Source organism: Paramormyrops kingsleyae, chromosome 12 (assembly GCF_048594095.1).
Source record: "Paramormyrops kingsleyae isolate MSU_618 chromosome 12, PKINGS_0.4, whole genome shotgun sequence".
Taxonomy (NCBI): domain Eukaryota; kingdom Metazoa; phylum Chordata; class Actinopteri; order Osteoglossiformes; family Mormyridae; genus Paramormyrops; species Paramormyrops kingsleyae.
The window spans coordinates 22,995,885-23,018,291 of NC_132808.1; the positions used below are offsets into that span (position 1 = coordinate 22,995,885).

The following is a 22,407-nucleotide window of genomic DNA, read 5'->3' on the forward strand; positions in this document are numbered from 1 at the left end:
TGTGAAAACCAGCTTCTTTAATACACACTAAAGTCGGTCTAGTGTTCTGATCGTCGCTTCCCTGATAATCCTTTCCTGCAAACGACTGTCTCAACTAAAACGATGTCACACTCTAGCTCCCCTTGGCATCAGCTCTGGACCATCACAAACTTAGCTTGAGAAGCAGTTACTAAAAATGGATGGATTACAGTAATAGTAATGTATGAAAAAGTATTCTGACCCAAGGATACATTATTTAACAATTTCTTCCAATAAATATATTTATTTTTTTGCTTGTTTGCTTGACATTTTTAATTACTTTTGATCCTTTAGTGACCACATCCTGGCTCACGAAAGTGACTGAAAGAAGACTCATATGTACTATTTGTGTTTTAGGAAATAATGCATTATCTAATAAATATTGGGCACGTGTTTAAAAAATAAGAGTATAGAAACCAAAAAAGGGCTCTCACTTCATTTTCGCCAGGAACATGGCTGGTTAGTGTCAGGTGGAACAAAGTGAAACCTTACATACAAACCCAGGTGTGGGACACCAGAGGGATTTTACCGATCTCTACACTCTTAAAAATTCCAAAGAGTCATCAAAGAAAAAAAAGGCACAAGGCAACCGTCTCTCTCTCTCTGCATTTGTAATATCTAAACCTTTACCTCTGCCCACCCTGTGATTTTCCACGTAGAACAGTATAAATACCATGTGCATCCAGGATCAGAGCATCTTGTTTTGCCCGTCCTTGACTTTAGAGAAGTATACAGTAGCTGCTTTCTGAGACAACATGAACAGCTGTATCTTGACCATCTCAGGAGTGCTATTCCTTCTGACTTGCGGACTTTCTATGCCGAAGTGTGGTATGAAAACACGTATAAATAAACTTTCAATTATAATGGACAACCTGAAGGAAGACGTGGCATGTGTAAGTAACTGTTCTTTATTTATGATAACTGATAAAACCTATCAATGCACTATATTTCTTCTCAGACTCTCCTAACATGTACCAAAATCTCTTTTTTTTCGTTTTAGGACAATAACACTGCGCTATTCGTCCTACCCCTAGAAAGCACGGTAAGCGTGATTAATTGTATTTGACTGTTTTAAAACATGGCTCTGGATATAATGCTTGCATATAGGGGGGATCAGTGCGAAAAGCTTCATGCACAGTTACGCGCAGCGTCTTGCATGACCTCAGCACTGCATGACAGCAAACGGCACAGGCAGAGCTTCGCTTCTCATTCGTGCGAGCAGCCAAAGCCAAGAACAGACCGCACTGCTGCAGCTGTCACCTGTGCCGATTTTATCTCCACTAAATCTGCCCTGGAGTCGCACTGAAGGACGATCGAAAAATACTAAATCATAATTATGCGGTATTTTTTTTTTAATTTATTTAGAATTGTTCCGAAACTGCGAAGTACTTTCAGAATGAATTGGAAACGATAGAGAGCAAATGCACCGTCAAAAAACCAAGCACCGTTCTTCACGTCAAAGGAATTTTGGAAAAGATAAGAGTAAGTACTGTTACTAATTATTACTAGTACTGCTAATTCTGCACATTACAAAAAAGTAGCTATGTAAGCGGCTGTTAGATCACTATAACTAAATGAATATTCATTTGTTATCCAAGGCAACACTTTTTAAATTTTCTCTCTTTCTTTAGGTCAAGAAGGATGCGAAGTGCATCTTTAAGACCAACGAGACGGTGTCTTACAAGTCCTTTCTCGACAAATTTAAGAATCTCGTAGAGCAATACAACAGCTCTCTCGATAACTGCACCACCTCTTAATCTAGTTTGCTGTACCAGAAAATACAGTTTTACTTTATCATTGGTTGAATAATAATGATAACGATAATAATAATCGCTCGTGCCTTCAAATTATTTTTGTACTTTTTATAAGGTTTACACTGTGCCTTGTATGCTTAAGAACATTATGGACTTTATTTATTTTGTATTGTAAATTAACATGTGTGCGTAAACTTGTTGAATGTTCTACTGCTGATGTGAAATACAAGACAGTTCTCAGGGTTTTACTTGAATGTATGTCATAAGCTCTAAAACATCTTACTAAAATATAATGTATTTATTTATTTAATTCTATTTATTTAAAAGCGTATTTATAAAACTGTAATAATGATTTTGTTTAAATAAACAATTGCACTGAAGGTATTTGCAAATGTGACTCCCATTGGTAGTATTTACTTCTGCAAATGAAAACTTGGCACTAAGGTGCTGTATGCTGTACTAGCGCCTTTTTTCTGTAAATTGTCTGATCAATATCTGAAACAACTGAAATTCTTGATATCTGTCCAAATCAGCCGAATACTGAACTGTAGCAAGATCGTGCAGGTTTTGCGGCTGCTGTCAGAACTGCTGGTCCAGCGAGGCCACGAGAGCCCAAATACCTATTGGTGTCAGGACTGCCTCGTGCGCTGATGAGGGGCATTCCCGTCCTGGCGCGATAAGACCGTGCTTTAATTCAGCGGTTTATGATGAGTGGAAAAATGAAGCTGTTACTCACAGGAGTATTTTCGTTCTGCGCCAGTTCGTTGTCTCCTCGCAAAGACGGCTTTCATTTTAGATGAAAAAAGCTGCTCTGACCACTTTGACCTAGAGCAAGCTAATTTTGGTTTCATTTTCAGACACACCAGAATGAGATGCGATTGTTAGATGTTACATGTTCTATACAGACCAAAAGCCTGCCTTTCACACATGAATTTTCTGTGGCTACTAAATCTACATAAAATCAAATTCTGCAGCATGCATCTTGTTGCTAAACATACCGCAGGAGAGGAAGACTGAACTACCAGGTGTGAAAGTTCATCGGGCCTTCCATCGATGCACGCTGCAGCAAAACAACTCACCAGGCTGCCTTCCAGTAACACAAAGCAAGAAACCACTTCAAAAGCCTGATCTGAGTGAACTTAGAACTGCAGCCCTTTTGTTAGGGCCAATTTTAACGGTGTGTGTTTGGTTTCACATAGCTGTGACCAACTTGAACAGGACCAGGAGATAAATTCACAATCATGATTTGTGTGTGTGCGTGTGTGTGTGTATTTTCAGGTATTTATCATAACTGTATTTCCATGGTAAATTGATATCAGGAAATGCAAAGGGAAAGATTCCCAAAGAGAAATTCGTTTTAACCTCCAGCAGATTAGTTATTGCATCTTCTACGTTAACATGCTATTACAACTGGAGTTACTATAAAGTGCTTTGGCAAAGGAGGTTCTGAAAATGTAGTAATTCAATACTGTTTTACTCTGGCTTCATAAACATCACAAAACATTTTAACCACTCCAACGTGAAACGGATAAGGTCAACGATATTGTAAAAACGCTGCATGTCAATGTCATAACAATTTGGCCCTAATTAAAGTCACTTAAGTCTTTATTCCTGCTCAATTCTTCTACATTCAGCACAATGACAAAGTACCAAATATTAGCTGACCGTCTAATATATCCAAGACCGTGATATGCGTTATTTTTACGAGATAGTTGACATCGTTCGCTTCAAGTGGGAGTGGACAATGCTTTGACTCATCGCTGTAAACAAATACACTTTATATATACCTAGGTAACTACAGTTAACTCTCAATGACCAAATGGATGAGTCTCTGGCGCAATATTTTTTCTGCAGCCTTAGAGGTCCTTTTATTGGACAATCCCATTCAGAAGATGCCAGTGCAATGACCCTGTTACCCAGCCTGCCAAACCCAACCCATCTTTTGGGCATATAATATCACAGAAGTCCCAGCACCACATCGGCCCACTATGTTCCCCACAGACCTTCAGAACCATACCAAGACCTCAGCTGGTCTATGTTCTTGGGTCAAAAAAAAAAAGGCCACTATGCCGAATTCCAGGGCAGTGCCAAGAGAAACCCTGCAGAGCAAAGCCTGAAGATACTCCTCTGTTGCTGGTAATCTTACACTATAACATTATAGCGTAGGCATCACTTGACAAGAGCGGGGAACCAAGAAAATCAGGAAAAATCATTCAAAAAGATATTTGATTTTATTGAGTGAGAGCTTACAGAATTAAACATGCATCTACCATAGTTAGGGCTGGCTATCTCCACTGATTTCCTGAATCGATTCAATTCTGATTCACAAGGTTGCAAGTCAATTCCATTCAACTCAATTCAAATTTGATTTAAGGAGATTTTAGTTACAATACCAATTTGCCGTAAATTTCACAAGGAACCCTTTGACTTGGTGCATTATTAAAAATATTAATATGTACGTTAAGAATTGACCAGAGTGGCTGCATTAACAAACGTTTTATTTAACATGACCAGTACAGTAAGTGCTAAGATTGCACATATTTAGTATGTCTCATTAAATGGTTTTGACTTCGTTTTTGTCCAGTTCCTCACCATCTTCCTATTTATAAAGTCCCAACAAAATACATCCAGACACCTGCCTTTAGGCTTGAAGGTACCTTCCGCGGAGCAGCTCCCACCATGTTTGTTTATTACTGTCTTTCAGATCTCATTGCAGGAGTTCAGCTGCACGAAACTAACAGGGTAAATACACTTTTAAATAAATCTAGTGTTAAGCTCCACACAGCCATGGAAAAACGGTCTTGGCATCGTACAATTCCATATCAAATTATGCAAATGATTGATTGATCAATCTGAATCAGAAAATCAATTTTTTTAAATCCAGCCCTAACCGTGGTTCTCTTTGACATCAAAGTAGCTACTTCACTGAATCAAAAATAGTCAGCTGTAGCAGATCAGACATCTATCTTGGATACCTTCTGGATGCCTCATTGAGGAAGTGCTTTGGGCACGTCCAACAGCATGAGATCCTGGGCCAGACTCAGGACATGTTTGAGAGATTATATCTTTCAGCTGATGGAGGAGTGCAGGGTTATGCCCCTAGAGGAGGGGGTTGGTGAGAGGCAGATTGAGTACCCAGAGGAAACCCCTTGAAAACACGGGGGAGGTTGCAAGCTCCACACACATGGAATTCGAACCCTGGGCCCAGAAGTGTGAGGCAACACTGCTAACCTGCTGCGCCACCATGCCGTCAGAAGAGAACGGCCAGACTTTTTAACGCTAACAGGAAGGGCACTAGTGGAATAACAGCTCAGTCCAAAAGTACTCTATTAAAATTTTAGGACTTAAATTCAAGAATTTAAAATGACTAATTACTAATAAAGACAAAAAGTCACACTATTTACGAAAAGTGTCATAATCACGTAACAAAAAAATGAAAAGCAAAGCGAAATTGTCAACCGGCATCCGTTAAGTATTTAAATAGCATTAAATTAGTATTTCGGGGGGCGTCTGCCTAACATTCCCCTCAAGAAACAGATTTTGAAGCTGTGAATGCCATATGACGGGCTTCCGGGGTGGAATTATTCTAACATATGAGCCAGTTACTTCTCTATTCCTAGATAATCTTAGCATTTCATTGCCTTGGTGTAATTACGTGCACAACAAAGTTTTCGCTTCTTGAACAGTGTTGGATGTTTCTCATAGATTTTTGGCTGCTGATCATGAAAATCACATCCAAATCACATCAGCGTCCATTCGGACTTGTGTGGTGCTGAGGAATCATCTGCCACATGGCTACACTCAGGTTCTCATCCCTGAGGTGGTTTGTCATGTGGGGAGTGCGACACCGCACTGAAATCAGTGCATGCTCCTGACCTCCTCCCCCCTCATCAGGTGATCCACATCTCATAACACAGTCAGAGTTAAATGATCTGGTCAGAGAGAATTGCTGGGTTTGAGACTGCAGGAATGGTGTTTGCGGTCACCAGGTATGAAAATTTCTGCTGACTACTGTTGGACATTGTATTCAATGTCAGGTGCATCACGTTGCCATCAAAAATCAAGAACAAAATACTTCTAATTAAGTTGAACTTTATAGCGTATGAGAATCATAAACGTGATTAAATACGTTATTACCGGTAAACGGTTAACCGTCTATTTCTGAGTTCCTACGTGATGCGGCAAAACCAAAACTACCCACCAGGTACCTGTCACAATCAGCAAAAACTTTTCAGGAAGCAACGCTGTCCATAACGTGACATTTTTAAGCCCATATTATGAGCTCATGGCTGGAAGATGACAGCTTTTACCCAGACACATTCTCCCCCACCCCACATTTCCACCGCAGCTTGACTGACACGTAGGAGCATCCCAGGTTTGCTCTGATAAGCGGTTTTTCACCCAAGCATCTGCTGTGGGCGTGTCGTCCCCCAGGAAGGGCATGTACCTCTCACCGCACGTTATCACTGAAATTAGTCTTAAAACCTTATTCGGCCGCGAAGCTTCCAGCAACGTAGGGTTTTGAGAGGAAAGGAAGAGGTGAAAGAGCTGTGACGAGCACAAACCAATGAAATCTCAAAAAGACAAGCAGAGACAACTAGAAAAAAGTCAAATTCAGAAACAACATGTTTATCCTGATGCAAAAATAAAAAACAAAATCAACCCACACATCATGAAGTGCATACATAAGAGTACTTCTGTTTGATCCCCGTCTCCCATGCTGGAAATTAGCAAACATCTGGTATGATGAGTTAAGGGCTGATACTGAAAAGCACTACAGGTATGCAGAAGTAAATGTAGATGCCATAAACAGAGTAACTTGTACAGGAAACCAACACGCTTCCTGTATGCTGACACTAGATGCAACCAAGCCACAAGCAATACTCTGCCAAAGGGCTACAAGGCGACCAGTCTATATAGACACTCATGATAAACAACTTTTGTAGGAGCGAAATCGGCAAACTAGACTTCAGGACTTGCATGCATCGTGGAAAGCATGTTAAAAACAAGGCAACAGTCCAAAGGATGACTGTCACCATTCCTAGAATCTCTTTGGTTCTATGCCAACTAAAAAGCTTTTCATGCCGTTACCCGAGTCCCTGTTAGAAAGCGCTTAGAAACCGCAGTATGATCTTATCTTTTATTCTGTCTAGATAATTCTGAAAATGAAACTTACATTTGAAGAAAAAAAAAAATCCAGCCAAAACAGTTTATTTGTATTTAAAAATCGCAGCCTAATATATCACTAGTCTTAAAACTTTTGGTAAAGCTTGAACAAAGTCATTTATTTAAGGAGATTAACCCCATTCACTCTTTTCCATCAGGTGAGGCTGCAGGCCCTGATGGGTTTGGTTGTGAATTTTATAAGGCCTTTAGTATAAAACTCCCCCCTCTTAAGAATGATAAATTATTCTTTTAAAAAGGAAAAAAATCCTAAAATCGCTATATGAAGCCAATATTTGTTTAATCCTGAAAAGAGTAAAAGATGAAGTTGTAGCCTGTAGACTAAATAATTATATTTCAACGATTATACATCCTGACCAAACTGGACTTATTCCTGGCCGCTTTTCATTTTGTAATGTGAGATTACTTCTCAATATCTTATATTCAGATTTAACAAAGGGGAACACTGCTGCAATTCTCTCGTTAGATGCTCAAAAGGCTTTCGACCAGATAGAATGGCCATATATGTTTGAAGTGCTCAAAAGGTTTGGATTTGGAGATGAACCTATCACCTGGATTAGATCATCGTATGCACGGTCCACCTCCCATATACTGACTAATACTGAGAGATCACGCCTTTTTGAATTGCATCGTGGTGTGTGTCAAGGAGATCCCAGGGCTATTCAAATCACGGTCCTCAAGGGCCGAGCACTGCTGTTTTTCCAGTTTCCTTTACCTGAGAGCCAGTTGTGAAGCCTCTGGCCAATTAGAGCCAGAAGTTATTAAGCTAACTACCTGGGAGACTAGAAAACAAGGCCTGGATTTGGAATCGAGGGCCAGATTTGAATAGGGGGGCCTTAGAGCCACTAGCTATTGGCATAAGGGAGCCATCCTGATATTCATGGCATTAAAATACAAGATGCTGAATGTCTTGTAAATCTATATGCAGATGATCTGTTGATCAGTGTTACTAATCCTGCTGAAACCCAATCTTTTAAGCTATATTGAAATGTAGTGCAATCTCAGGTTATGCAATTAACTGGAGTAAAAGTGAATTCCTGTCTATTACAAAGAATATATGTCCAACCTTTGTAAACTCCCTACCATTTAAAATTGCTAATGACCATATTACATATCTTGGTATTAATATCCCTAGAAACCCAAAACAGATTTTTAGATTAAACATTTTGAGTTTGATGGGCAAACTTAGGAGGGACATTGAAAAATGGAATTTGCTTTCTCTGTCGATGATAGGTCATATTAATGCGACTAAAATGGATATACTTCCAAGATTTTTGTATATTTTTCAAGATCTTCCTATTTATTTGCCAGCAACATTTTTTAAGCAACTTGATACAATTATGTCATTTATCTGGATCTGCAAGACTCCTCGTCTATCCAAAATGCACCTACAGAAACCTAGGTTGAGAGGAGGCCTCACCCTCCCAGTTTAGACATTTCTATTGGGCTGCAAATCTTAGGATCCTTACTTATTGGCAGTGGGGTAGCCACCCACCCCCCCCCCCCAAGAGATGCAAGACTTAAAACTTCCCCTTTGTGGCTGAGAGCCGAAGCATTATCTGTACAAAATTCCTCACTCCCAGTTTTGCTCTTCTGAAAACCCACGCCTGTGAAAATTTGTGCCAATAACTGGATCTTGAGAAACGCAGTAAGGATTTTAAATCAAATAAGGAGCTCATTTGAGATGCCGAACGTTTCAGTGTACACGCCAATATCATACAATCATTTATTTCAAGCATCTTTTGTTGATGGAGTGTTTACAATTTAGAAACAAAAGGGCCTATGTTGTATTAAAGATTTGTATATAGATGATAAATTTGCTTCTTTTATGCAACTGAAAGTAAAATATGATTTTCAGCAGTCTAACTTCTCAGTATTTACAAGTCAGACATTATGTACAAGCTAATATTCCACAATATTTAACTAAACCAAAGACTAATGTAATTTACGATTTGTTTAATTCCCATCCAGAGTTTAAACACTTGATCTCTCATTTTGTTTCTACATCAAGTCCAGTCAACGATGCCAACTTTAAAGAGGCTTGGGCCAAAGAACGGAATGAAATAGTGACGGACGAAATCTGGCAAAAAGGATTATTCAACATGCGCAAATGCTTGGTTAACTTTAGATACCAGTTGATTCAGTTAATGTTTTACATAGGATCTACTATTCAGAAACTAAACTCAACAAGATATATGACTATTTCTCCTCAATGTAATAAGTGCAACATAGCTTAAGGGACATTGTCACATTTTGGCTCAGCCCTGCTCTATCTGACTTTTGGTCTAAAATATTCGATTGGTTTTCAATAATCTTCAACTGGATCGCGTTTTAGCGATTCTTGGCTTCTGAGAAGTGGTAAAAACTACTGTTTTCAACAACAGGCTCTAATAACTGGTATGGTTGCTGCCAAGATAATATTCCTTCTTAATTGGAAATCCACTGATGCTCCATGTTTTAATCACTGGCTAAATGAGATGCTCTTTATTATTCAAATGAAAAAAATTACATTCACATGAGGTAGATCTTCATGACAGATTTTGGAGAACTTGGGGAGTTTTGTGGGATTTATTGAAAAGGCTTAATGTTGGTGTTTTGTTCTGTGGTGTCCCCTGTGCCATTTGTATATAATGATCAATGCGGTTTGTGACGTACGTTGCGAGCCAATATCTCCCCCCCCCCCCCCCCCATTTTTTTTTTTTATTATATTATTGTTTATCGTTTGTCCTTAACTGCTGAAAATTCAAAATAAATGGAAAAAAAAGGTGAGGTGGGGGGCCTGGGGGACCGCAGAATAAAATAAAATGTTTGACCCCCATGTTCAACAGCACCGGCCGGACCCCTGGGCACCGGTCAGGTCTTCGCTCTCCCTACAATCACATTTGCATCCTCCATAGCGCTCCGGGTTGCATGTTTTAAAACAAACAAACATTCAGGTTCAACCTGTTTTACCACCAAAAGCTTTTGGTTGCTGGCTTGTGTGTAGTTTTTGTTCATAGGTCAGGTTGAACCTTACCAGTGCCCCCCATAATCGGCATGGGAATACTGCTCACTTAACTTGGCCTTTTGTGCTATAAATAAGGATAAATCATTTACCAACTAACAAGGCTGCTCACAATATCTTTAGATGCCATGCCACAGTTCTACATGACATTAAAGTGTTAGAAACAAAAAAGGTTTACAGTTATAAGCTAAGGTCTGTGAGCATTGTAGACCTAAATAGTTGAAAAGTTCTCAGTTCTTCTGTCTCAGTTCAGAAGCAGCAAATGCACCCTGCTGTGTGTATAACTCTGCAAGTGACACAGGCTACGGTTTAAAGTGTGGTCATTTGTGCACGGCCTGAAAGATCAGAATCAAGGCTTGTTTTTTTTTTTAACTTTATGTTTTGATAAGGGAAGGCACTGCCCGTACAAACAAAAGGAGATTGAAAATTGGTTAACCCACAATGTCTAAACTATGACTGAATTTAAATCTTCTCTTATTTAAATACTGAAAGAGTCGCTTATGGGGGACTTCACCACCCAGGACCCATAGCTCTTCTGGGACAGGTAGGACTTCAGCACATTCTTTGCCTCTTGGTATGACTTTGACATCATCTTTAGGAAAAAGAAAAAGAAAAAAAAAAAAAAAAAGGCATTAAGATTGTTCTGCATGATTACCCAAAATTACTAGCAATTTTCTTCAATTGGAACAGGTAAACATTCAGGTGTTAAGTGTTAAATCTTGTACTGGGGCAACGTGTGGTTCTGCAAGTTAGGGCTCCGAGCCCACTACCAGAAGGTCATTAGTTCACATTCCATGACTATTAAGAGTGGTTCCACTGTTGCGGATTTGCGCAAGGCTCTTAAACTCTGGTAAAGGCTCTGGTATTATTTTTATATATCAAATGCATTAATGAATCTTCACTTGCGTCTCCATATTTTGGCCTTGGGGAAAAAAAAAATTAAATCTATAACAGATATATCTTTAGTCCAATATGGCCCAGGCACTCAGAACCAGGAACTTAGTTCCTGAACGGTCAGTGAATAAAGAGTAAGCATAAGTGTAGAGACCGGACCTTCTGTGAATTTGTTTTTCCTCCCCAGGTGTTATTCCGACATTTCTATCCAGCTTCTCACACTTAAAAGGAAGTTGTAGTGCACAAGTTATTGTTGCATGATTTGCTTGCGATTTGCAACCCGTTGCTTCAGTGTGTAAAAGATGTCTTGTCGGATATGCAGCTAAGTATTGTGAATACAGAATTCGTTGCAAAGCATTTGCTTCTCCTGTGGTTTTATTGATGATGATATCAGCAATTAGTCGACACTGACTCAACTTTCATATAAAGTTGAGTTATAAAAATAACAGCTGTTGTACAGGCTTTAACAACAATAAAGGCATTTCCAACGGGGGCTGAATTTAGGCCGGCATGGCAGCTACCTTCGCATCCCTGTACGAGACTGTTGCACACAGATCCGCCCGCTGGGCCTCCTTCACCACCAGATTGAAGCGGCTCAGCATGGCTGCTTTGCAGAGGCGACTCGCCAGGGCGGGGCCACTCTTGAAAGGCGAGCTAAAGGAGCCAATCACCCGAGATTTCAAAACAAGACGACATCCTATAGGCCAATTAAAGAATATACCTTAAAAGGATCAGTAACCCAAGGAAAGATTTCTGATGATCTATGCCAGGGTTCTTCAACTCTGGACCTCGATTCCAAATCCAGACCTTGTTTTCAGTTCTCCCAGGTAGTTAGTTTAATAATTACCGATTCTGATTGGTCAGAGGCTTCACACCTGACTGACAGGTAAAGGAAGACTGGAAAACCAGCAGTGCTCGGACCTCCAGGACCGCAAGTTGAATAACCCTGATCTATGCCATTTGGCTGTCTATTTGAAGACCCGGGGGGTGTTCCACAAAGCAAACTCGTAACTATATCATTCAGTAATACAAATAAAACATACCGTTCACATTGGCCTCAAGAACTAAGTTAGCGCTTGATTCCCCTGCACTTCCTGTTGTGGCTGAGCGTGCACCTGACGTTAGAGGCTGAAAGTGCACGTTCTGCAGCCAGACCCTTAAACTGTTTGCCTAGCTGCAGTCATCACGCAATGGGATTTGTAGTTTTATTACCACGCAGACACCGGCGCAGACCAGAAAACACAACCAACGGATTAGTTTTACAGCGATTTACTATTTTATTTTCTGTGGACAACGCTTTTTGGGAATGAATGGAGGTAAGAATTTTAAGACTTGGGTAAATTAAATTTAAGACCTAGGATGAAAATCTGGGCATTTAAGACCTTTTAAGGCCTTAAATTTAACTTTCTGAATTTTAGACTTTAAGACCCCACGGGAACCCTGCAATAACATGTTTGTTCTTAATGAATGACATCTTATGTAGCAACTATATTTCTTTATAAATTTGTACTTTAGTTAGTTTTTTTTCCTTAGCATTTGTGCCACATCAAGCAGAGTGTTATCAAGGAATGTCTTACTTTGTAACAACGTTCGTTTATCGCGAAAAATAACTGGCTGGCAGTGGGGGGTGGGGGTCACCCCAGTACGCCCCACCCTGGGCAGACAGAAGCACCCAGTTTTACCCAGACGGAACTTCACTTACTCCTCAGAGGCTCGTCCTTCCAGCCCATCCACGACCTCCAGAGACGTGTCGCCCTGCGTCCAGTTTACGCTGAGCGCACGGTACCCCACAAGGCCCTCTGGCCAAATGGCCGGCACCAGGCCCACGCGGGCCCGGTTCACGCAGTAGTACGTGGGCAGTTTGCCGGTGATGCCGTCCACACGCTGGTTCACCGCTATTTCCAATCCTCTCACGCTACTGCAGGTGGCATCTCCTGGCGGACGGGGACACAGACACACCCGGTGTTATACGGAGGTGCGTCCCCCAAAAACAAACCCCGTTTGACAACACATAAACCGTAACTTGAATGTCTTTCTACTCCAAGCTCAGCAACCAAGTGCTTTGGCCGTACTAAAGAAATGTACACTAATTCCTTTAAATTGTGTTTTCATTCATTTTAATAAATAATAAAAAAAATATATCAGATCTCCCCCCCCCCCCCTACAAGTCTTTGGTGATGCTCCTGGGAAGAGCATATCTCAGACTACCAACAAGTGCAGCAAGGTCAGCATTTGCTAATTTAGCACAGATGCACATAAGCCGTATAAACGCAGTATAATGCAGAATTCATATCAATGATGTGAAGCCATAAAACTGACAGCATTAGATATGCAGGTCACTTGATTAAAACATCTGCTCAACAGCAGCAATGGAATGATAGCATAGCGGTTAGCGAACACGACACCCATTTATATATCTAAATGACTGAATACGCAATGTAAGCTGGTCTTAAACCAAGATCCGGGGCTGGTACTATAAAGCAGGGTTTCTTGCTTAGCCAGACAACTAGTCGGATTTAAGAGTCTGGAATAAATGCAAGTGAACGAAGATAAGTTAAACATTAAATCCGACAAGCTAACAAACAAATCTTGCGTTACAATACAGGCCCCTGGGCTGCTCTTGGCATTTGTGATTATAAACCCACGGTCATAAGTCACATGTGATGAAAAACAGCCAATCAGAAGAGGGGGCGGGGCAACCTGCCTATGAGGATGCTGTCGACGTAGATGGGCTCTATGAAGTGACTGAGCAGGGCACCCTGGACACCGAGCACCTGCCACTGGGTCAGCTTGTCGCTGGCGGACATGCTGACCACCCGGGGGGAGGTCTGCTCCATAGTGGAGGAGAAGACAGAGAAGACCTTCCCCTCGATCGTCACATGGAGGCCGATTTGGTTGTTCACCTCCCATGCAGAGATGGAGTGGGGATTCAGACGCCTGGGGGGAGGGAATAGGAGACAGTGGGAAGTCTGGGGCCTCGTCTGCACCATGAAGGGCACCTTACTGGTGGGGGCGGTTATCTTACAGGTGGGAGGGAATCTGGGCAGCTCCTTTGGGCAGCTGGTTCAGGTAAAGGTGAACAGAGGTGTTGTCCTTGAGGTTTACCAGCTTCGTGGTCTCGTCCTGCTTAAATATCGACTCCTCCCTCAGAATGCCGTTCTTGCAGAAAAACATTAGAAGCTGCCTGTACAGATACCTGCAGGTTCCAAGAAGAGCGAGTGATCCCTTTAGCATCTGGTTTAAAGTCTATCCTTGCTGATAAAACGTAAAGTTACAAGCCAAACTGCAGGAAAGCCGTCCACGAAGTGCCTCATCTACATACCGCAAGAGAGACCTCCGGGCGGTCACGACCGCATGGGCATCATGAAGGAGGCGGCCATCAGCGGTGACGGTCTCTTTCGTGTTGAAGTCCCCTGTTCCTATGGCCACCACCTCAAATCCTGAACCTGGAGGGGTGGAAACACTGGTGTTAGTCTCCGCTAGCGTCACTCTCTCCTTGCGTCACCGAGGACGTGACCTAGGGGAAGGAGTGTAGCAAAATATATAATATATATATATATATATATATATATAAAAATAAAAATTGCATCCTGCGACTAACAGTGTACAGTACAAGGTACTTCATTGCCGCTTGCTGAAGAACTACAGGATTGAATCTTCAATGAAAGCAACAGTCATTTATCCATCAATGTATTGAAATAAGGACAGTTACACCACAACATACCCATGACAGCAGTTTGGCGGATGACTCACATGACTGAACAACGAAAGCCGCCAGGCTGCTTCCGCAGGAGAAGAACTGTGGGTAATTTTCCATGAGCTTCTCAAAGCGCTGCCTCACGGCTTCCGGAATCCGCTCATCGACGGGATTCCTCGCTTTTGGGGGGGAAAAACCACAAAAAAAAAAAAAAAGTTTGGTTTTCCACAGCAGTTTTCCGTAGGGCCGCCTTTCAGAATTGGTCAGTCCTCAGCCACGACCGGTTGTGCGAACATTGGGTTTGCAACAAGTAAAATGTAAGAGTTTGAGTGTGAGCCAAATTGATTTAAAGAATGTCACATGTGGGTGGGGGGAATTTTTAAAAATCCTCATTTATTAAGATGCACCAGAACCCTTTTATTCAACAAGCATGAGGATTTCTTTTTGATAGGAGGTAAAATGTAAACATTACCCAAGTGTGAAAAAGGGGTTCCGATTGGTCAGCATTAACAAGCGTACCAACACTGACTGTTACCGAATAGAAATGGCAGGAAATTAAGAAATCCTGTTTAAAATTTAAACTGCATCCCGCTATCAGAGTCAATTAGCCCTACCGTAGAACTTCATCCGTGGCTGAACGTTCTGCAAAGAGAAGCTCATCTCAATCTCAGGAAGGGGTGGAGGACACGCTGGAAGTGCTGAAAAAGGAAAGCAAGCTGATGAAAAAGGAAGTTACCCAGTCCTGGACCACTGGCATATGTTACAGCTGCCATGCTACGTGAACAGCACCCACGATAAGAACCAGGCGCCAAGCTGGTTTAGAAGAAAGAAAAAAAAACCACACACGACTCATTCCTACATTTCAGCACAGAACTGAACAGATTAACCTTTTATGGCATTCTGCAACATCAGCTTCACTATTCTGATGCAATAAACCCTCAAAAGCTAAACAAGTTTCATTCACTTCAAACCGTCAGATGGCACAGAACCCAACTGCCAGCTACAGCACCCACAGAAGCCAGTTCGCCAACTGGGAATTGGGGAGGACCTGCCTCCCGATCTCCACTGTGCTCGAAAGTCTATTTTGCCGCTTTGTGTGACAGACAGAAGTCCCTCAGTTACACAGTGCGCTAGAATAGCAACACGTCTTATTCTGAATGAGGCCTTTTCTACCATTTTAAGGGATAAACCCTGTACGTCTGTTAAGCTGTGGGACTCATTTCTCAACTATCTTGGCCCAGATAAGGCAGGAAAACTGTCCTCTGGGCTGAATCAGCAGAGCGTGGAGAACTCTGGCATTCTCCGCTCTTTTTCATAGGACCCAGCTGTACTGAAGTTGTTTTTCTATACAGACGCTTCCCAGGTGATGGGGTTACGTTCCGATAAACCTATCGTAAAGTGAAAATGCATTTTAAAACAGTACACCTAACAAACATCATAGCCTAGCATACCTTAAACATGCTTAGAACACTTAATTTTGCCTAACTGTCGGCTAATGTAACAAAGCCTATTATGAAAAAAAAAAAGTGTTGAATATCATGTAATTTATTGAATAAACATTTACCCATCATAAAGTCGTAATATTGATGCAACACAGGGAGCATCTGTATTTGATTTTTTCCCCCCCTTTTACAGATGGTTGAGTTTTTAAAGCCATTGCACGAATATATATTCTGTGATTTGCCTGCCCTTTTTCTGCCTCAAACTGCAATACAAGTACCCAGACAGAGCAAAGCAAAACCACGCCATGCATAGCAAACTACACCCAAATTCTCCTACTATATTTAATTCAATGAACATCCATTTAAAAAGTCACAGCACCCTCTATCATAAGAGGAAGTCTGGTAGAAGAAGCATGACAAATCAAATCAGTTACATCAGTCTGTGCAAATGGTCTGTACAGTAACACCCCCATACAGAACTATCAGAGAGACATCACAGGACTGAGCCATCCCACCAAAGCCAGCCCACATGCTGAAAGTCATCTCCAAGAACCCCATGTTAAACTTGACACATTTGAAAAAGAAATTTGGGACAACAGGAAGCAAGGGTGCCTGACCTCAATGGCGAGAATTACAAGTGACTGGCAGTCTACCAAGCCATCCCATAAATTCAGGCCACACACACACACTGGCTGAAAAATGCCGAATTTGTCTCCAAAAACCCAGATCAGTGGAAAGTCCAAGTCAGGAAGGAAGATGCTTCAGGCAAACAAACAAACGTTATAAATAAAAGTTAATTTACTATCATATTGGCACTGAAGACTTTGTAAATAACACACTAGGCATAGGTGGAGTCACTGGGCAGCAACATCAAGCTCGATCCAAACCAGAAGTTATTCTAGAACAGATGAACCAAACAGAAAAAGGTATTTAGGTGAAGGCAGTTGGCGCTTTGGCTAGCAGAGTCCACTGCAAAATCCTCTGGTGTAAATATTTTGCTGCTTCCTTACAAGGTAAAAAGTGAAAGAATGCTTTCCGTTTTGTCCAAAATATCTGGCTTTGTTTGCCATTGTGTGAATATTAAGACTTCAATTGTGACTCAAAAGGGGGGCAAAATGTAAAAAGTAGTGCGACTACGGCCTGCAAGTATGCAAGCGAAAGTGTAGGATGACATCATGCAGTTATTTAAAGACACTGGTACGTTCAGAGGACGCGTATAAAAGCAGTACCAAGATCAAAGGGCGCATATCTTTTGTTCAGATAATGTCAGCACCTGATTTTTGTAGGCGTGAGTCTTTCACTCAGCAGCTATACAACCAAACACCGAAATAAATGAATCAGCTAAGTACTGGCATATGACAAATCAATTCCCCCCCCTCCCCCATCTCAACTGCTACATGACAAAAACAACATTTAGGCACTTTATCAAGTCATTTTCTCAACTAATGGAGTTCTCTGTCCTAAGTAATTGGGGGGGGGGGATTTTTTTCCCCTCAGTCAATGTGCCCAAAAGAGAGTAGTCTCGAGATTATACACACATTTTCAATATAGCGTAATATTGCATGGAGTGATGTGCGTCTGTCGGGGGTGGGGGGGGGGGGGGGTTGCAGTAGCGGCTAAGATTTTGGTTACGCTGTTCGGTACACATGAGCCAAACACTTGCATGATGTGAGATTTCCCTTTAAGTAAAATAATCAATTTTAAGTAAAATAGCCCATATTATTCTAAAGCAGGGGCGTGAAACTGCAGTCCTGGGGGGCCGGAGCTCTGTGTAGCTCCACCACAAATGATTCAGCTCAAGGGCTGTGTGGTAATTAGCAGAATGAGTTGAACCAGATTTGTTAAATGAGAGAAAACATGTGCTGACTCCGGCCCCTCAGGACTGGTGCATGACAAGCCTGTTCTAAAGGGATCCAACTTCTTACACTATAATTTGCATTATTTCCATAAAAGGCTGAAATGGTCAGCAGTGCAGGATGCACCCCTACCGTTCCAGCAGTTTTCCAGATCTCCCACGACCCCATAATAATGCATTTGAGAAGTCTATACTTGCCATACGAAACGGGGTCACCAGTCCCAGCCTCATCCACAGCAGGGGACTGGGGGCCATCTAATGGGGGCTCCAGTGTAGGCAGCAGGTCACCCAGAGCTAGTTGAGCAGCCTGGGACCGCGCTTCCTTCTTCGTGTGGCCCACTCCGGTCCGGTACTCCATGCCGTCAATTACAGCGCAGAAGGCAAAATAAAGCCCCTGTACGTTCGCTGGGGGAGCAAGAGAGCTGAAGGCCTTGCCAATCGCGGTCACTCAGTCAGGCAGGTAAAGGCAGGGTACAGACCCCACAACCACAACACTGAAAGGTGTTCGAATCCATGGAAGGAAACGCTCATGTAATCGTTAACCACTCCACTGAAGGAGCGCGGTACTAACATAGCTGGCTAATAAAACGGGCGAATCTGAATTTCAAAACAGGCGACATAACAGACTTTGAAAATAACTAGCATTCACACAGAGATCTTAAAGAAACAGAGGCAGGTGTTTTCAACTCTTTAGATAAATGGGGAAGACTATTGCAAAATTGTGTACGTACACACACGATATGGGGTTAGACAACGATTATACGATGCAGTTACGGCTCTTCAGCTGGTACAGCGAGGTGCGAGGTGCGAGGTGCCCCCCCCCCCACCTGGTGTTACAGTTTCCTTGAGCTGCAGCTGGAACTGCAGGGCCTGGCAGAGTTGGTACAGGGCTGAGACGGCGTGGATTCCTCCATGTTTGTACGTTTCGATTAACTGCACAGGTATAACCCTAGGTTTGGGCTCTGCAAAAAAAAAAAAAAAAAAACTGTTACATTTTGAAAAGTTACGGATGGCCACAAAATTACACGATGAAGCTGTACCGGTTGAATCCCTATAACAGACTGTACATTATAAATCACTCCGGATAAACGCATCTAAAATAATAAATTAATGATCAATGTCCTTACTGTGCAAAACAAATACTACTGTAACCCTGCACAAGATATACGGTAATTGGGGAGGGCCGCTTATCGTAATTTAAACATTATCAGGGGAAACAACTAAAATATCCTATGACGGCAGTTTGGTGGACATGCAGCAGAAATAGGTACTGGATTGCCGCTATGGTTTGGCGCTTGCGCGTCGCATAACCGCCAGTCAGGGATGCACACAACAGCCATATATATGCTAAATCGTACTTCATATAAATGTTACCACTAATGTGCATCACTACCCATAGTCTTAACTTTCCTTTATCGCATTAATACCCGTTTACCTGTGTCAGTCTTCCGAGCTGCGCAGCCTATGAGCTCCCGTTTGCTGCTAGGAACCACCGAGTAGCCGGGCGACAGAGACCGGCTCTTCGATCCGTAAGGGGCCACAAAGTTGCGACTGAGAATCGGGGCAAGGCTGGTCCCCCTGAAGCCCCGCAAAGACCCCCCTCGGTCCATCGTCGCCAACTAGGGAACACAAACAATCCTTAGAAACTCTGTAGGCCTATCTGTACGCATTTTACAGCTCGGTTTACTCATTGCGCGGTACTCGGCCCGGAACCCACTAAAACTAGATTGAAAATTTGGATAAAGCATGCATGTGCATTGGCAAATTACAAATCACCCTACCATATGAAAACCACCATTTAAAAAGCACCACGCCCGTGCAAAGAAGCATCCAGCGATGTGCTGATTTGATAATTACCTTAAGCTAAGCAGGGAGTTAAGAGAACAGGTGAGAAGTGTGTCGGAACTAGTGTACTGTATAACTGCGTGTTAAAGTTTGACACGCCCAGCCCCCTACGGGCAGCCTTTTATATACCATCCTGTGCATGACGGGTAGGTCTCTGCAGCTCGATAATGCTTATAATCTTTCCCAAACTAACTTTCGTCAATTCGATTTTTATTTTTTCCATTTAGTATGTTGCTTGATGAACGCGAATTGTCATTCCTGCACTTTATTATGTTTATATAGTCTGTCTCACTACAATTTATTTAATAATTTGAGTACCTTTAATTATTGTTCATTTTTGTACGTAATTTACTCCATTTCTATATTGTGTACATCGTTTATGTACTGTTTACATATTTTGTCATTGCATCTGCTTGGGAAGTGGCTGGCTGTGTCCCAGTTCAGGTACTGCATCCTTCAAAAGCAGGTCGGAAAATTGAAGGACTGGACTGCTGACCTACTTCCCTGGTGTAGCATTACACTGATACAGTTGGGTGGGGAGTGTTATGTATGTCTGCATTGAATGCTCCTGGTAAAGCGACAAGTGGCAGAGCAGCAGATCCAGGAGATGGCATTGGTAGAAATCACAGAGCCCTACCAAAGTTTGTAAACGGATCTGGCAGAAGGATGGGTCATGGTGTTTTTGCATTGACTACCGATGACTGAACGCAGTGACGAGGAAGGACTCCTACCTGCTGCCATGCAATGACAATGCACTGGATTACATCACCGGGTTGACGTGGTTCAGCTCCTTAGACCTCCATAGTGGCTACTGGCATGTCAAATTGACCCCAGAAACCTGCCCCAAGACCGCGTTCGCCACTGGTCACGGGCACTTTCGGTTGATGCAGTTTGACCTGGTAACGCCCCGGCGACCTTCAAGAGGCTAATGTAGCACGTCATATATCAGGTCCCCCAGTGCATCGTCTACCTTGACGATCTGCTGGTCCACGCCGGTGATTTTGCCAGGGCATTGTGGAACTTAAAAGACAGTGTTTGTGGCAATCCACTTGGCAGGGTTGCAGCTGAACCTGCGGGAGTGCTCCCGCCACCGAGCGCAGGATGCACTTCCGAGGACACGGCCCCCAACTCCGACAAGACCCCTCCATGGACTGTAGCAGATCTGTGCGGCTTCCTGGGGCTTTAAGGACTTACTCAGCATAGCGAAACTGCTGCACCATCATACAGAGAGGGTAAGTGTTCTTGCGTCGATGGATACCTGCGGCATGACCTTTAACCAGCTCTGTGCGGTGCTTGCATGCTACCGTAACCAGACCCTCATCTCCCATTCATTCTAGACATGGATGCTAGCACTGAGGGACTAGGTGCGATGCCTTGCAGGCAGGATCTAAAGGGGAGCACATGGCTGTGTACTTCAGGCAAACGCTAAGTAAGCAGGAGCATAACTACTGCGTGACCCAACAGGAACTGCTAGTCACGGTGCAGGTCTGTAAGAACTTCCTGCCATACCTCTGTTCCCGTCAGTTCTGGTTGCAGATGAAACAGGCATACCTTGTGTAGTTTCTGAATTTTTGCAACCCAGAGGGACAGCTGCCCCACTGGTTGGAGGTGCTGGTGGAGTTCGAGGTCCAGTGTTGTCTCTATCTCATCGGCCACTCAGCTCTGCCAGCTGCTGGAATTGCTGCCAAGTGGAGGAGCAGGACCAGCTCTCGATGGTAGTAGCCGCCACCCACACGGCGCTGGGGAACCAGGCCCACTAGGAGCTCAATCACCAGCAGCTTGTCGTGGAGCAGAGCAGCTACTCAGTGCTGTCAAGGATGAGGGAATGGGAGGCGATCTCTGTCTTCAACCCGGAGATCTTGGAGACTCCAGACCGCCCCATTTGGAGTACACTGGCAGCCGGAACTAAGGAGGACGATGGGGAACCTGGGGCCCTGAGGTCACAGAGAACTCAGGTGACCTTCCAGGAGGGGGGCAATGTAGTGCTGGGGTTACCCATCGGACAGCAAGGTAGCATGCTGGACCGGTGCCAGCATTGTAAGTGTAAATAGCTCTGTGTATTTATCATGTATTATGTTGTTTTTGTGCCATACATAATGCCATGTGTAGTGTTAATGTTAGTTGTAAATAATGGTGCACGTGAACCCACCATTTGTAGTATGAATAGTCAGGATGTTTGGGATGTCCAGTGAATGTCTGGTCTCTTTCCAAACTATTTCCGTTTATTGAGAGGATTTTCGGCCATTAGAAATAACATTTAGACATGCCCACCTTTCCATACGCCCGCTATTCCGTCCTGCAGAAACTCACGTCACAACATGCAAGTCAGGCAACGACTTTACCGCCAAACCAGAAAGTGCCAAGGAAATTGTGTGTGGCTCCACCCACTTCACCATACTCTCATCCTGTTGTTACGCCCACTTTGAAACACCCACAGACCATTAGACACGCCCACTACTCCAGCCTGCAGAGACCTATACAAATTGGTTAGTAACCCTCCACTTCACGTCGGACCACATAATACAAGTTGCCGTTGATTTCATACAACTTCACAACTCGTCGTGGATTTTCCCTTAGTTGTACTGTATGATCCTCCTCGTTATCCTACTAATTTATTATATTTTCGAACCTAATTTTTCCTAATACAGGCATTTTGGGTTTTTCCACCCCCCATCTAGAAAAGCATACCTGTAAATCCCTTTAAACGTACCCTG

The 22,407-nt window shown here is 42.8% G+C and overlaps 1 protein-coding gene and 2 long non-coding RNA genes across 3 annotated transcripts; 2 read left to right on the forward strand and 1 right to left on the reverse strand.

The window, feature by feature from the left end:
• Positions 1-741: 741 nt before the first annotated feature.
• On the forward strand, positions 742-2,164 carry LOC111835536 (uncharacterized). The gene is made up of 3 exons (XR_002836250.2): positions 742-911; positions 1,019-1,500; positions 1,650-2,164. It is a non-coding gene; the product is annotated as an uncharacterized lncRNA (long non-coding RNA).
• An 8,145-nt stretch (positions 2,165-10,309) lies between these two features.
• Positions 10,310-19,863, reverse strand: adad1 (adenosine deaminase domain containing 1 (testis-specific)). Its single transcript, XM_023795960.2, has 12 exons — positions 19,706-19,863; positions 19,284-19,467; positions 18,676-18,810; positions 18,047-18,253; positions 15,166-15,249; positions 14,608-14,730; positions 14,177-14,300; positions 13,880-14,050; positions 13,559-13,791; positions 12,557-12,788; positions 11,376-11,508; positions 10,310-10,552 (listed from the first exon to the last, which is right to left on the reverse strand). The coding sequence occupies exons 2-12, from the start codon at positions 19,456-19,458 to the stop codon at positions 10,439-10,441; spliced, it is 1,731 nt and encodes a 576-aa protein (XP_023651728.1). The 5' UTR covers positions 19,459-19,467; positions 19,706-19,863; the 3' UTR covers positions 10,310-10,438.
• On the forward strand, positions 19,804-22,389 carry LOC111835528 (uncharacterized). Its single transcript, XR_002836247.2, has 3 exons — positions 19,804-19,839; positions 20,750-20,925; positions 21,031-22,389. It is a non-coding gene; the product is annotated as an uncharacterized lncRNA (long non-coding RNA).
• The last annotated feature ends 18 nt before the right edge of the window (positions 22,390-22,407 follow it).

What these genes read in the sequence shown, in the direction of transcription:
- adad1 (XM_023795960.2), bottom strand. Translation starts at nt 19,458, where the DNA reads ATGGACCGAGGGGGGTCTTTGCGGGGCTTCAGGGGGACCAGCCTTGCC. An exon ending in GCCACGGATGAAGTTCTACG is followed by an intron (nt 14,731 to 15,165) that starts GTAGGGCTAATT and finishes CCCCCCCAAAAG; the next exon opens with CGAGGAATCCCGTCGATGAG. An exon ending in GCCCAGATTCCCTCCCACCT is followed by an intron (nt 13,792 to 13,879) that starts GTAAGATAACCG and finishes CCCTCCCCCCAG; the next exon opens with GCGTCTGAATCCCCACTCCA.